The 16,602-nt window shown below is 37.7% G+C and overlaps 1 protein-coding gene across 1 annotated transcript in view; it reads left to right on the top strand.

Annotated features, from left to right (window-relative positions):
- ACAP2 (ArfGAP with coiled-coil, ankyrin repeat and PH domains 2) overlaps positions 1–16,229 on the top strand; it is a 180,351-nt gene extending 164,122 nt beyond the window's left edge. Inside the window, exons 21-25 of the mRNA XM_011988964.1 lie at positions 2,089–2,276; positions 2,722–2,831; positions 5,276–5,386; positions 8,930–8,991; positions 15,118–16,229. Of these exons, the coding sequence (XP_011844354.1) occupies positions 2,089–2,276; positions 2,722–2,831; positions 5,276–5,386; positions 8,930–8,991; positions 15,118–15,218 (572 nt within the window). The 3' untranslated portion in view covers positions 15,219–16,229. The remainder of the gene's footprint in view (positions 1–2,088; positions 2,277–2,721; positions 2,832–5,275; positions 5,387–8,929; positions 8,992–15,117) is intronic.
- The last annotated feature ends 373 nt before the right edge of the window (positions 16,230–16,602 follow it).

Genomic DNA, 16,602 nt, shown 5'->3' with positions numbered 1-16,602 from the left:
TGCAGTGTTGTGATCTTGGCTCACTGCAACCTCTGCCTTCCAGTTTCAAGTGATTCTCCTGCCTCAGCCTCCTGAGTAGCTGGGATTACAGGAACCCACCACCACACCCAGCTAATTTTTGGGTTTTTAGTAGGGACGGGGTTTCACCATGTTGGCCAGGCTGGTCTCAAACTCCTGACCTCGCGATCCACCCGCCTTAGCCCCTCAAAGTGCTGGGATTTGAGCGCCCGGCCCTACTCTTGATGAAATATTTTAAAGGAAGGGGTTAGTTTTTTAGAAGGTAACTAGGGGAGGAGTAATACTCTTAAATGAGAAAGCAGCAATTTCTTCATATTTGGAAATTCTGTCCTAGTTATATATTGTTCATACATTTTTAAAATTTTTATTTATTTATTTATTTTTGAGATGGAGTCTCACTCTGTCACCCAGGATGGGGTGCAGTGGTGTGATCTCTGCTCACTGCAAGCTCCGCCTCCCGGGTTCACGCCATTCGCCTGCTTCAGCCTCCTGAGTATCTGGGACTACAGATGCCCACCACCATGCCTAATTTTTTTTTTGTGTGTGTGTTTTTAATAGAGATGGTGTTTCAATGCGTTAGCCAGGATGGTCTCGATCTCCTGACTTCGTGATCCACCCACCTCGGCCTCCCAAAGTGCTGGGATTACAGGCGTGAGCCACCGCACCTGGCCTACATTTTATTTTTTATTTTGAGTCTCACTCTGTTGTCCAGGCTGGAGTGCAGTGGCACAATATTGGCTCACTGCAACCTCCACCTTCTGGGTTCATGCAGTGCTCCCACTTAGCCTCCCGAGTAGCTGGGTTATAGGCGTATGCCACCGTGCACAGCCAATTTTTGTATTTTTAGTAGAGATGGGGTTTCACCATGTTGGCCAGGCTGGTCTTGAACTCCTGACCTCAAGTAATCCACCTGTCTCAGCCTCCCAAAGTGCTGGGATTATAGGCATCAGCCAGCACACCTGACCCATAATTGTACATTCTTCCAAGCCTCATGGTATGTGCTAAAATTGCCTTACCAACTGCCATGGATAATTTTTAATCCACGTGAACTGTGTGTCTTATTATCCTTTATCATTCCTTGTGGCTGTCCTGTCAGGAGAACGAGATCGGCAACTCCCTCCCCATTAGATTTCTCTTTTGACTTGTGCTTTATGCCTTTGTTCTCTCCTCCATGATTTCAGTGATTTTGGTCCTGCAGAATACTCAGGGGAGTCAGCACTCCTTAAATTATTTGAAGTGCTTGTAGTGCAAATTGGGATGGAATTGGACCATCCTAGGAATGAAGGGAGGTTTGGTCTAGTAGTAAAAGTTTTTATGGATTCTTGCTGCTTCTTAAGTCCCAACATTTAGGAATATACTCAATTTTAATATAGTACAGAGTAATTAGCCTATCCCTTGGATACTGGCAAGAACAGAAAGGCCTGACGTATCAGTGATTGTCTTTACAGGAGAAGAAGGTGGAATGTTGGGGAATATCTATGTGAAAATCTCCCATAAGCTCATTATGATAGATTAATGGTTTCTTATATCATAGCTTTATTTTTTAAAAATTATGATAAAATGCACATAAAATTTATCTTAACCTTTTTTTTTTTTTTTGGAGACTGGGTCTCACTCTGTTGCCCAGGCTGGAGTGCAGTGGTGCAGTCTCAGCTCACTGCAAGCTCCGCCTCCCAGGTTCAAGTGATTCTCCTGCCTCAGTCTCCCAGGTAGATGGGATTACAGGTCCCTGCTACTATGCCTGACTAATTTCTGTATTTTTAATAAAGACGAGGTTTCACCATGTTGTCCAGGCTAGTTTTGAACTCCTGACCTCAAGCGATCCATCCGCCTTGGCCTCCCAAAGTGCTGGGATTACAGGCATGAGCCACTGTGCCTGGCCCATCTTAACCATTTTTAAGTGTACAGTTTAGTGGCATTAAGTGTATTCACATTAGTGTGCTACCATTACTGCCATTCATCCACAGAACTCTTTTTATCTTGTAAAACTGAAACTATACCTATTAAATATTTTTTTTCTTTTTCTGCCAAGAGCTCATTTTTATTGATGTATTTGTGTTTGCTTTTCAGAAGGAGAAAGGCAAGATTCTTCCGTGTTTCTGGACTCGAAACATCTTAATCCAGGACTTCAGCTTTATAGGGCATCATATGAAAAAAACCTTCCTAAAATGGCTGAGGCTTTGGCTCATGGCGCAGATGTGAATTGGGCCAATTCCGAGGAAAACAAAGCAACACCACTTATTCAGGCTGTATTAGGGGTATGTGTTTACACAATGACATTTTCAGTAGCAACTGAATATAAAAAAAATCATAATACATTCTGAACTGGCTTTAGTATTATCTTTGCTTCAAGAGATGGGTTGGAAAATAGAAGGAGCCTCTGTGCTATTAATAGTAGTGGTTTTTGAGCATCACTTTGATTGTTTCAACAGTTTTTTTGCAGTGGGAGAGAATTCTGATAATGAAAGTAGTGTGTTTTGCTAGTTCACAAACTGCAAATGAATCTCTATTAGAATTAATTCTTGGGAAGAAAATAATATAATTTATAATTTCTCTGCTTTGGCTGAGGGATATTCTTTCTTTTGGAGAGAATGAAATGGAAATGCTATTTGAGTAAAGAAAACTAATTGTTTTTAAAAAGAAATGTATTACTGTTTCTTGTTATTTGCTTTTGTATATAGTTATCCTCTTTTTTCCTTTAAGGGCTCTTTGGTGACATGTGAGTTCCTCCTACAGAATGGTGCTAATGTCAACCAAAGAGATGTCCAAGGGCGGGGACCATTGCACCATGCCACCGTCTTAGGGCACACAGGGTAACTGCAGTGCTTTAATATTTAAGGAGACTTTATTTGAAAAATTATTTTGAATTAATGTTGTAGTTTTTCTCAGGTTAAAGTTTTTAGGTCGTGTTTGTAAGGAGATGTGTTCCATGACTTATACTTTGTCATGATGGAATTTGAAAGTTAAAAAAATCTCATTCAGAAAAAGCTACTATTGGTTTTCAGATATGAAAATTTCAAGGCTTACTTTGACCTTAACTTGTCACTAAATAGATCAGTTTTAGTACTTAACTTTCTCTGTTACTAAAATTTGGTGATTTTGTCAGACAACTTAAGCCTATGTTTTGTGTTTATGCAGGTACATATACATTATTTCCATAGCATGCACACACATAACCTATTTAAGGATAATTTGATGACTTTGTAATTTTCAGTTTTTCCATAGGGTAACTAAAGTCAAATTCTAAACTAAATTCTTACTCTGGGTTACGGATGTGTCTTCTGGAGTGATAGTAAGATTCACAGAACAATAAAACCTTGAAAATTGACTTTCTATTATTAGGAAGTATACATGAAAGAAAATGTTGGCTTTATATAAAAAATTTGTGTCTTAAACGCTTGTTTCTTAATAAGACATCTCAGGGTATCCGATTATTACGTGGCAGATAAGCAAGAAGCTCTTATTTTAAAATATTTTTAAAATAGCATCTTCATTTATTTAGAGATGGGATCTCACCCTGTTGCCCAGGCAGGAGTGCAGAGGTGCGATCATAGCTCACTATGGCCTTGAGCTCCTAGGCTCAAGTGGTCCTCCCCTAGTAGCTTGCATTATAGGCGTGAGCCCTGTGTCTGGCTATTTTTATTAATTAATTAATTAATTTGTTTATTTTGAGATAACGTCTTGCTCCGTCACCCAGGCTGGAGTCAAGTGGCACGATCTCAGCTCACTGTAACCTCCGCCTCCTGGGTTCATGCTGTTCTTCTGCCTTAGCCCCCTGAGTAGCTGGGATTACGGGTGTACGCTACCACACCTGGGCTAATTGTTTATATTTTTAGTAGAGATGAGGTTTCATCATGTTGGCCAGGCTGGTCTTGAACTCCTGACCTCAGGTGTTCCGCCTGCCTCGACCTCCCACAGTGCTAGGATTACAACCATGAGCCACCGTGCCCGGTCATGTCTGAGCATTTTTATCATGGCTTGTTTTCTTCTATCAGCAAGGAGCAAGGAGATTCAGTCTGACAACTTCATCATTAAAACTTGCTACACTTAAAAAAGGTAGTATTTAAGGTAGTACTTAACTCATACTTTGTATTTTCTTCTTTTTTTTAAGAGATGGGAGTCTCACTGTGTTGCTCAGGTTGGAGTGTGGTGACTGTTCATAGGCACATTCACAACTCACCACAGCCTTGAATTCTGGGGCTCAGGGTCTCCTGCCTCAGCTCCCCAAGTGGCTGGGACTACAGGCACGCCCTGCCACTCCCAGCTAATTTTTAAATTTTTTTTAGAGACAGAGTGTTGCTATGTTGCTCAGGCTAGTCTTGAACTTTTGACCTCAAGTGATACCCCCTACCTCCGCCTTCTGAGTAGCTGAGATTACAGGTGCTTACCTTGCCCAGCCATTATTTTCTTCTTAAACTATCAAAATTCTTTCCATTTTATTTCATAGACTCCATTTAGTCATTCTTTCATATTTTTAAATTTTTATCAGTTTATTCAAGTCATTAATATTTGCGAGTACAGCAAGGAGATTACTTCCCATTCTTTGCTGTTGTATTATCATTATTGTGAAGTTTACATTGCCTTGGCTTTTTTCATTTTCAAATAGTGACCTTGAGTGATCTTTTTTTCATTTAGGTTTATAGATACCTGTGCGCATCTTTGCATGATATTCTTTTTTTTTTTTTTTTGAGACAGTGTCTCGCTCTCGCCCAGGCTGGAGTGCAGTGGCACGATCTCGGTTCACTGCAAGCTCTGCTTCCCGGGTTCACGCCATTCTGCTCCTTCAGCCTCCTGCGTAGCTGGAACTACAGGCACCCGCCACCATGCCAGGCTAATTTTTTTTTTGTAGTTTTAGTAGAGACAGAGTTTCACCATGTTAGCCAGGATGGGCTCGATCTCCTGAGCTCGTGATCCGCCCGCCTCGGCCTCCCAAAGTGCTGGAATTACAGGCGTGAGCCACCGCACCTGGCCTTTTTATGATACTCTTTGAGGGTAGGGACCACACCTTATATATCCACCGTGCTGTCTTTATAGCACCAGATTAAATAAGATAACGTAGCAAAAATACCTTGAGACTTGTAAAATGTTGATCTTGATAAGCTTTTATTAGTAGAGTTAGTGTTCAATTAATAGTTGTAGAATGAAAGAAGAATTTCCTAATGAAAATGTTATTTATTTAAGTTAAGTAGTACTTTTTTAAGGTGAATACTAATTTTTTTTTCTTACAATATCTCAAAAATGCTGTTTTCTTAAACAGGCAGGTATGTTTATTCCTAAAACGAGGTGCCAATCAACATGCCACTGATGAAGAAGGGAAAGACCCTTTGAGTATAGCTGTGGAAGCAGCCAATGCTGATATAGTAACCTTGTAAGTACTTCCTTTTTACTTGACTATTTCCATACAGTGAATTGCAGTTGTCCCTCGGTTATCCGCAGTGAATTGGTTCCAAGACCCTGTGGATACCAACATCCACATATGCTCATGTCCCTTATATAAAATGGTATGCATTTACACGTAACTTACGTACCTCCCCCCATATACTTTAAGTCATCTCTACTTATTACACCTCATACAATGGAAATACTATGTAGTTTTTATACTATAGTGTTTTGTATTTGTATTTACTTACTTACTTATTTATTTATTTATTTATTTTTGAGACCGACTCTCGCTCTGTTGCCTAGACTGGATTGCACTGGCTCACTGCAACCTTCACCTCCCAGGTTTAAGAGATTCTTCTGCCTCAGCCTCCCTAGTAGCTGGGATTGCAGGCATGATCCACCACAACCTGCTAATTTTTGTATTTTTAGTAGAGACGGGGTTTCACTATGTTGGCCAGGCTGGTCTTGAACTCCTGACCTCAAGTAGTTCATCCACCTCGGCCTCCCAAAGTGCTGGGATTACAGGGGTGAGTCACTGTGCGTAGTGATTATTTTTTATTTTTATTTTTATTTTTGAGACAGAGTCTCGCTCTGTCACCCAGGCTAGAGTGCAGTGGGACCATGTTGGCAACCTCCCATCTCCTGGGTTCTAGCAATTCTCCTGCCTCAGCCTCCTTAGTAGCTGGGATTACAGGCCCCCACTACCACGCCCAGCTAATTTTTTTATATTTTTAGTAGAGACGGGTTTCACCATGCTGGCCAGGCTGGTCTTGAACTCCTGACCTCAGGTGATCCACCCACCTCAGCCTCCCAAAGTGCTGGGATTACAGGTGTGAGCCACCACACCTGGCTGATTATTTGTATTTTTAAATTGTTGTATGGTTATTTTTTATTGCCTTTTTTCCCCTGATTATTTTCCATTGGTGATTGGTTGAACCCACAGAGAAGGACAGCCAACTGTACTTCCACACAGTGTTAACATAGCGTTGTGCATTGTGTGAGCTTCGAAGTTGGCTGGTATTTACTTTGTGCCGTGTACTTCTCTAAGCACGTTAAATGTATTAAACACTTTAAATGCATGAACTTATTTGGTTCTCGCAGCAGCTCTATGAGGAAGATATTGTTAATATTGTCTTCATTTTATAGAAAAAGAACCCAAACCATAGATCATTTGAGATGTTAGTACGTGGTGGAGTTGGGATAGGAAACCAAGAATTGTGTCCCTAAAACCCATGTTCTTAGCCATTTGTGCTATACTGCCTGATACAGAAACAGAAAACCAGTGACTTTAAAATGTTGTGTTTTTTTTGTTTTTTTTTTTTTTGGGACAGAGTGTTGCTCTTGTCGCCCAGGCTGGAGTGCAGCGGCACGATCTTAGCTCAGCAACCTCTGCCTCCTGGGTTCAAGCAATTCTCCCGCCTCAGCCTCCTGAGTAGCTGGGATTACAGGCATGCGCCACCATGCCTGGCTAATTTTGTATTTTTAGTAGATGAAGTTTCTCCATGTTGGCCAGGCTGGTCTTGAACTCCTGACCTCAGGTGATCTGCCCACCTCGGGCTCCCAAAGTGCCGGGATTACAGGCGTGAGCCACTGCACCTGGCTAAAATGGTTTCTTCATCTCTTTGTATAGTACTAGGGCAGAGGCTGGGATTGTTAGAGTAACAGGTAATTATTCTACTACCTTGAGAATTAGAGGATTCTACAATTCTGTAGGCAAGACAGTTGCAGTGATGTTAGTAATTTGTGAAGTTCCATTACCTTTGGGCAGTGGTAGGAATTTGTACTTGTTTTTAAAAAGAATTGTTCACATAAAACCAGGTGCTGCCACCCCTAATCCAAGCTGCTTAGGAGATTGAGGTGGGAGGGCTGCTTAAGCCCAGAAACTGGAGAAAAGCCTGGGCAACACAGCGAGACCCTGTCTCTACAAAAAATTAAAAATTAGCCAGGTGTGGTGGCACATGCTTGTAGTCATAGCTACTTGGGAGGATGAACGAGAAAAAAAAAATTATGTACCTGAATACTTAATTTTAAGATTAAAATGCATGCTTTTGAATGTTTGAATAAAATTTAATGTTATCTTTTAAATAATTTTGAGGTCTTAATTTGATTTACATATCAGATCAAAGTAGTTTATTACACATGGAATTCAGAAAATTAATTGCCACCTATACCTTATTATGTAGGAAATCTCAAGCATATTTTGTATTGTCACTTACTCATTTTATCCTGGGCTAAATGAAGCCCATAATTGCTTATCCCCCATCATTGGAGAAGAAATAGGTCCATTCACACTCCTGAGCTCCTACTGAGAATTCTTGACTTCTCATATGTCACCCTTCTGCCAAATAAAAAATCAAAACAGCAAAACATACTTTCTCAGATCCTTTCCCCTAAGGAGGGGTTACTGTTATTATGGAGGCTATTGCAGGAAAATGTAGAACTCTTAAATCATTACAGATTGACAGTAGAAGAAAGATAAGTTATTCAAGGAAAGATAGGAATGATATAAAGAAGCTCTGCAGGCAACTTCCAAGGCAATACCTATATAGCAATGGACGCTTCCCTTAAAAATAATCTGTTCTCAGGTCGTCGAAATTTTCTTGTTTTACTTGGTGTGAGTGCTTCAGTTTCACTTAAAAATTTTTGTAAGTAAGCATCCTCTGTAAAAACCCAAATGCCAAAGGAAGATTTGTGGAACTGTTGTTAATACACAGAGTGGTCAGGTGAGGAGATGAAGGGAATTGTGGAACGTTGAAGATAGGAAAATTTCATGTCACACGCTGCAGTTGCCAAAGAGAACATTTCAGAAGAGGGTGATGGAGGTCTGAGAAGGCAGTGGAATTATGGTGGCCCAGAAGGACAGACGAGAGGTACAGAGTAGGAGAGGGGTACCAAACACAGTATTTGTCTATTTTAAAATGTTGCTTAAAGGAAATACTTAGCTTCTGAACCTGGTGCTGCATGTCATCTGCTGCCAAGATGAATAACCTAAAAAGAATATATAAGCAATATGGTAATGTTGGAAAATTCTTGATAACCCATAGTCATTTATTATAATGTTTGTATATCAAAATATATTCCCAGTATTTAGAGGTGACACATGCTGTTTATATGTCTGGAACGACCTCACTTCAGGGCGAACCAGAGTGAACTTATGACAGGGTCTCACTTCTGCGCTGTAGAAGCAATAATTTCAACAGTTGGCAGTTAAAATTTGACAGGTTGCTGTAAGAGCCAGGAATTCTCAGGCATCTGGAGGAAGCAAGCCACTAGAGGTACTGCAGGGATGCTGCTGAAATAGAACTAAAATGCAGTGGTTGGAAAAGTTTTATTGTCCTTTCTCTTGAGAGTTATATGAAGGTGAGATAGTTACTTTTGTACCTCAGATTGCTGGGTTTGATAAACTAAAAGCCAGATTATTTTAATGGCAAATAAAAGACAATTACATTAGTACATGTATTACCTGTTTATAGACTTTATTTATGACATTGTATAATGTCATCTAAAGCACTATTTTATTTATTTTTAGGTTACGTTTAGCAAGAATGAATGAAGAGATGCGGGAATCAGAAGGACTTTATGGACAGCCAGGTCAATATTCTACTAATAACCATACTGAAATGCAGTATAAGAAATGCATTCAGGAATTTATCAGTTTACAACTGGAAGATTCATAGTTCTTTAGCAAACTAATGTGATACTATAGAGTTTTTATAACCTACTTGTAAATTGTGAGTTGTTAGCTTTGTACTGTACTTAACTGAATCCTTGGGTGGCTAATCCTGGGCCTTTAAAAATTCGTAACTCTTCCTATGACAGTACACGTTGACTTGCTCTATTTAACTCTGGCTGCTGACTTCTTTATTTGCTGTACAGATGTCTTCCATATACATTCCAGTGAAGTGAATGGAATGGTAAAAATATTCTTTATATACTTACAGCAGCAAAATAGTTGTTTTCTTTTTGGAATTCTTTTTAGCTGTCAAGTGAATATAACAAAATTGTTTTCTTTTTGTTATTCAGGGAATTTCTATAAATTACGTTCAGGGAAAAAAAAAAAAATCACCATGTGTCTGGCATATAAAAAGCCAGTATGGAAAATACCAAGAAAACGTTTACTGATGAGTTTTGTACTACAATCTAAAAATGAGTTGAAGATTTAAAATGAAAATTCACCAGGTGGAGAAGTCCATGATGTGAGTGGAGCTAGTTTGAAAGACTGAGGGCAAAGGTCTCATTTTATCTAAAGCTAAAGCTTTGCCTCCAGGCAGTTGTACATTATCTCTTAGATAAGTGGAATTATTTAGAACAATACTTTTTGCAGCTGATGGCAGAGTAGATTTATTCTACTTGAGAAATTTCAATTCATGATCACCTCAAGTTTCATTTTGAGTAATTTTCACCTTTGAATCAAGATGTCAAGGAAGAAATATTGCCCATCAGATTCTTCTCTTTGATGAACACGTTGATTAGACATTTTTCACAGAGAAGAGAGTAATTATTGGTTCTCTTGTTTCATGAATTTGAGTATGTGAATTACTCTGTTTTAAATTTATATGCACATTAGTAAAAAATTTCAGGAATTCATGACTAAAATACTTGAGAATGTTCAGTTTGCAATGAGTAGGTTTGGTTTTTTAAAAATGAATATGGTTACATTATTTTTAAAGTGACCTGGTAATATCATCTCTTCTTCCTGCTTAAATACATTTTGAAATTTCTGTACTTCAGCCATTTATTTTAGCGAGATTAATATATAATGTGAGGCCATTCTTTCCTCAGAGGACCATATTTACTACTGCTTATTTTTGGCCTAATTTAATATGGAACAAGTAAGAACGTTAGGAATAGAGGCACTTCAGCTAGATATTTCTCATCTAGGGTGTCCCACTTTAATCCTATGGATCGTACAATACTAGGCGGCTCGCGAAGTTCCAGGATGTGAGAGTGCTGATTAAGGGTGAAGCTCTAGCATTAATTCTGGATTTCACCCATTTGTTTTAAACTTGAATGTTAGATTTTAAATAGGTTATAATTTTGTAACAGATATTCTTAACTGATAGTATTACTAGGCCATTTTTGAGGCCTTTGTGTTTAAGCACTTTAAAATAAAAATTGTTTAAAGAATATGACCTGCTATTTGTGAGAGAAGAGTGAACCTCAAGATTGTAAGTTGAACAGTTATTTTCCCCCTGAAATTTTTAGCTTCAATGTTTGGTTAGCTGCTCTTTCCTTAAGGTGTTTGCTGATGGCGTTCACCCAGCTGATTAGCCAGGTGGCCATGGTGGGCTCTTCTCTGAAGTTGGGAAGCTTGAAAGGAGAGGGCCTCGAAGTTCTTGCCACTTCTACTTGCACCCAAATTGCTTGGGTTTCTGCTGCCATCATTTAGGAGCGTTCAAATGTCTTTCCCTGTCATTTTTGAGTTTATATATACATAAACTTAAAATGTATAAAAAAGATTTTTCCAATTTATTTTAATGAAAACTTGAAAAAAAAAGCCTCGTTTTAAAACAAGCTCTCCTACCATTCTCACATTCTACAGGTTAAAAGATCAGAGTTCTGGAAATAGTATATCAGAATAAAATTGAGATTTGTGTAATTTATTTGAGGATCATCTTGAAAAGGGTTAGATTTTTAACTCATTCAGAGGGCCTGATATTTAAAGCAGGGTAATTTTATGCGTAGACAGGGGACATGGTGAAATGGCACAGCAGTTGCTCTCCGGTTACTGTTCTTTTCCTTTATGAGTCTTTAGAGAGCGGGTGTGTTTGGCTCAGGCAGCGGCTCTTTGTTTTTCCTCTGCTTATCACTGGACTTTTTTCTATCAAACGCTTTGGTTACTTGTTTTATTGGGATCCTTTTTTGGTTTTCTTAGCAATACTATGAAGACTTCAGAACTCTGGGTAACTTAAATGCAGGTATTTTTAATCTTTTGATAATGAAGAGCTCTATCCTTTAAAAGATTCAGATGTAATCTTTGGCAATCACTGATTTATTTCTAAGAAACCCCACTTGTGAACTTTCTGTCTGTACAACCCTAAGGACCTGGGACTCCCTGTTTCTTGCGTGGGGTGATGTGAGAGCACACGTTTTTTTTCAAAAGAAGGTGTGTCTCTCTTTGGCAGTCCCTGTAGCCCTTAGGAGACGTGGGTGGGTAAGGGAAACAGCACACTCTTCTCTCAATTATTGGAAACCAGTTTGGTGGTTCCCACAGTCTCTGGCTCTGTGACTCTTCTTGATCGTTGGCAGGCTCTCAGCCAGTTGAGAATCATCACTGCTTTAGGGATCCACTGCTGGTTATGTGAGTATGTAGCAAGCACAAGTTGGGAATCGTTGATCTAAGCAATTATGAAAGTAAGCTGTTACCAACCCAGAAGGGGTAAGGTCATGCATATGATGACCTGGGGGTGGGTCTCACATGCTGCCATCCCTTTGAGGGGAGTACATTTCAAGAGCAAAATCAGCAAACTCTTGAATCGTCATAACTGCTGTTTTGGTAGATATTCTGAATACCAAAAATTAAAAATAAATTTAAACTGTCAGTGGAAACACAGCAGTCTGCATTTTAAAAACTCAGAGCTGTCCAGGCACATAGACTAGTTAGGTGTCTGAAGGGAAATAGAATGTGGTTAAGTTTAAAGAATATGCTTAGTATTATAAATGTTGAGTGATTAGTTGTTTACCATTTATAATAAACTGTTAAATGTATTTCTGGGAACATTCCATGGCAGCATATTCTGGGTTGTTGTTATGTAGACAAATTATATTTGCCTTGGGAAAAATTCTAAGTAATCAAAATTATATTTAAATATTAAAAAATCACATTGAAGTTCAATTTGTGTTAGCTGTATTAAATATCTTGGTCACTATTGTTCTTGTAACGTTTGCTTTGCTTTTGGCAACACGTTTTGAGATCTAAGAAAGGTAGTACTTTAACAGTGCATTAATTAATGTTTTGTTAGAAGCTAAATGTTAGCAAAAAGTTTTGTGTGTGTATGTGAAGGTGGCAACTTCCTTTTGTATTAATGCTTTTTAAATGTATTCAGTCAGTGAAACCAATGATTATTATAGCACCAACACTTTCATTCAAGGAAACATTTAATAGAGTCTTATAATTTGTTTTGCATGGTACAATGGTTCTACTAAAATATACTTCTGTAATAGGTACTAGATGATTTAAAAACAAAAACAGAGAAACCATTTTAAAAATTCCATAGCTTGTTACGCAAAATATGCATTGCTAATAGTAGAAGCCATATATTGCCATTGTACTGTTGTAATACTTAACAGTGCTCATCTGGTGCTACCTGTAGACTGTTTGGTATTCACGTCTGCTAGACCCTTCTTCCTGTTTCTTCTTGAATGTATAATGTGTGCCTTTTAAGTTACTTCTAGTGTTGAATGGTAAAATCTTTGTGGTATTTTTGTATTATAATCTGCACTTTACACTTTCTTGGAAAGGAAAATTCCAGACTATCCAGTTTAAATAGTCTTTTAAAAATATTTATAATGTTTACAATAAATATTTTAAATATTTTAATTCAATATCTAAAAATTAGAAAAAATATTTTATATGGTTTGTTGCTATTTGTTGCTCTCTTCTCTATTTATTTTATATCTTTTAGAATGGTTAAAAATGAGAATAGCAATCTTTGTCTTTTGATGTGGAAGTAAACTTTTACGAAATCATGGGTATAATTGGATTGTCTTACCAGTTGTTCCAGCGTATCAACCTTTTATTTTGGTCATGTCAATATGAGTTAGATGTTAGTTACTCTCAGCCACCTGTTAATAATCTCTTCTTACTGTTTTTTTCTTTTTAAAGTAGACTGATTAGGTTTAATCGACTGACTCAAGTCAGGAATAAATTTCCAGGGCTAAATGAAAACTATATAGAGATGTTAATAAGTTGCTTTTTACCTAGACTAAATATAAAAAGTGACTAAAAAGTGTTAAAAAAAACATTTTTTTTTTTGAGGCGGAGTCTTGCTCTGTCACCCAGGCTGGAGTACAGTGGCGCGATCTCGGGTTTACGCCATTCTTCTGCCTCAGCCTCCTGAGTAGCTGGGACTACAGACACTCGCCACCTCGCCCCGCTAGTTTTTTTTGTATTTTTAGCAGAGACGGGGTTTCACCGTGTTAGCCAGGATGGTCTCGATCTCCTGACCTCGTGATCCGCCCGTCTCAGCCTCCCAAAGTGCTGGGATTACAGGCTTGAGAATGCAAGGTATCTTATAGGAGATAATTATAAAACATGTTACAACAATAATATTCAAAAACAGTATTCTGTGGTTGAAATCTTAAGAACAGAATTATGCCAAGCATTTGTATAAGGCTAATGTTAGCAGGAAGCATTAATGATGAATGATTTGTCTTGAAAATAAGATTCCTTTGTCTGAGGAATTGATCTGTATGTGTGTGTATATTTAGTTTCTCATGACAAGAAAAACGGTATTCAGTCAGCTATAATATCAGTATCTATAATCTCTTTCTCGACAACATATTTATACATATACACATTTATTTTTCTAATTTAACAGATGTCCTTGGTATTTACTTGCATTTTGTCATAGCATTCTTGCTCATATGACCTGCAGCAAAACAAAAACAAACCCAACTTTTAAATATGCAAAACTAGGATTTTAAAGCCTTGTTTTTTTTCTTTTTTTTTTGAGACAGAGTCTTGCTCTGTCGCCCAGGATGGAGTGCAGTGGCGCGATCTCGGCTCACTGCAACCTCCACCTCCTGGGTTCAAGCAATTCTTCTGCCTCAGCCTCCCGAGTAGCTAGGATTACAGGCACTCACCACCACGCCTGGCTAATTTTTGTATTTTTAGTGGAGGCAGCGTTTCATCCTGTTGGCCGGACTGGTCTCAAACTCCTGACCTCAGGTGATCTGCCCGCTTCGGCCTCCCAAGGTGCTGGGATTGCAGGCATGAGCCACCACGCCCTACCTTAAAGCCATTTTCTAGGATTTTGTTGTTAATTTTTGTAGAGACATAGTCTCAGCATGTTGCCCAGACTGGTCTTGAACTCCTGGCCTCAACCAGTTCTCCCCCCCACCACCCCTTAGCCTCCCAAAGTGTTGGGGTTATAGGCATGAGGCACTACACCTGACCAGATTTTATGAGTTTAGTAAGCAGTGGATGTAGGTGCATTAGTTTTAATTACGCACTAAAGTTTGACTAAAAAATTACTTTTTTACATGCTCTTTTAAATTCCTTTTAATTAAAAGACAGTATTATTTTTCCCTGAGTATCAGTTTGTCCTGATTATCGGTTTGTCTTGTTAATAACTTGCATCCATCCAAAACATTAGTATTTAGGTTTTAGTCATTTCTTTTGGCCTTTATCAAGGGAAACATTTATTGAAAGGAGGTCTCATTTACTATAGCTCATTTAGAATGACTTTCCCCCTCATGTGTTAATAAACGTATTTCTTCACATTGCTTTAACACACTTGCATCTTTGCTCTTTTCTAACTCCGAGCTTTCTTCTGTGGCTGCATCTGAGGTGCTTTTTTCAGGTATAGTTTTTTTTTTTCTTTCATTACATAATTTTTCAGCATTTATTTTTAGTTGCCCCTTTTCTTCCAAAAATGCTCATCTGAACAAAATTTTAATGTAATGAATTATAAAATAGTACTAGTAATAAATATGAATGTTGTTTTATTAATACTTGTGTAAATGTTTAAAGTGTCTTTATTTTATTTCATGCAGGTGATGAAACTTACCAGGACATATTTCGTGATTTTTCCCAAATGGCATCCAATAATCCAGAGAAACTAAATCGTTTCCAGCAAGATTCACAGAAATTCTGAATTTTTTTTTAAATGGGAAAATATGAAATCTGGTGACCCCCTAATGTATACAGCTAAAACTTCACAATTTTTTACTGCTTTAATTCTACTTAATTTTGGTAGATATTGAATGGCTTGGAAAAAAGGTACCCATTCATATATTTACAAATTAAAACAGTTTTCTAGTAGTTGGAGAGGAACCTAATTTAGGACCTCTTTTATTAAAAAAGCCTATTTGAAGGGCTATTTCTGTAGATAAAAGTTCAGTCTAGATTTAGGCCATCTCTAGGTTACAAGATGCTAGGAGATCAGATGAAAATGATTCTTTTGCCAATGGGTGGTAGCACTGAATTTTTCCCACCGTGCGTCTTGCCCAGGATCATTCAGTCAAGCATGTCTTCATCAAGTGGGAGCCAACTGTCCTGCCTGCCTCAAGAATATGTTTTTTCTTTAGCTTTCCTGATGATTTTTGGTGGTTCAGAAATAGCTGTGTGTGTTTATGTGTTTTGGTAACCTAGCTTTCATACACTCAATATACGATTTATTAGAACCAGAGAATGTGTTTTCCCCATTTGTTCATAAATGCAGTTATACTTCTTAGATGACAGGTTATTGTCCAGTACTTTAATGTATGTATGTATAATGGCTGTACAGGTAGACCATAATTCAGGCCTTTAGATTTATTTTATGCAGCAAATTTTAATCACAAAAAAAAAACCCAGTTCAAAATACGTAGTTCTTCATTGTTGGGTTGATTTCCTGAAGCCTTGACAGATGTATCGATGTAATAAAACTGTGTCTAACAGGTTGCTTGAATGTTGCAAAATTATGCTTTCATCAAAATTTAACTTTTAAAGGAAAAATCAATTTATAAAATAATATAGGCCATTTTTATATTTGAAATTTGTCCTTTTAAAGATATAGTTTTGCTGTTGCTCCTAGTGAAAGAATCTCTGTACAAAGGAGAAAAAGAACCCCACTTATTCTTAGTTAATACTAAAATATATAGCAATAAATTGCTGTTTATTTTTTTCTACATCTATTTTGTGTACTTGTACACAGTGTACATTCTTTTAAATTATATCATGTATATAGCTTTAGTGTTCGGTTACATGATTCACAGACCCCTGAATTCCAAAATATTATGGATAAACATATTACCATTTATATGCCACAAATTAGTCTGATTCCATCTTTGAAATGTCTTATCAAGTATAAAATAATTAATTTGCCTTTTTTTTTTTTTTTTTTTTTTGCAGTGGCCATGAAAAGAAGTTACCAGACAGTGGAGTTAACTCAAAATGAGAACATTCCAGATGGGTAACCAATCATCATCAGTCAGTGAATGCATCCTGAATGACTAAGACTCTTTTGAAAAAAAAATTAATATGCCTTTTTTTTTTTT

This window comes from Mandrillus leucophaeus, unplaced genomic scaffold (genome assembly GCF_000951045.1).
Source record: "Mandrillus leucophaeus isolate KB7577 unplaced genomic scaffold, Mleu.le_1.0 Scaffold342, whole genome shotgun sequence".
Classification (NCBI taxonomy): Eukaryota; Metazoa; Chordata; class Mammalia; order Primates; family Cercopithecidae; genus Mandrillus; species Mandrillus leucophaeus.
This window is presented reverse-complemented; position numbering and strand designations above follow the sequence as displayed.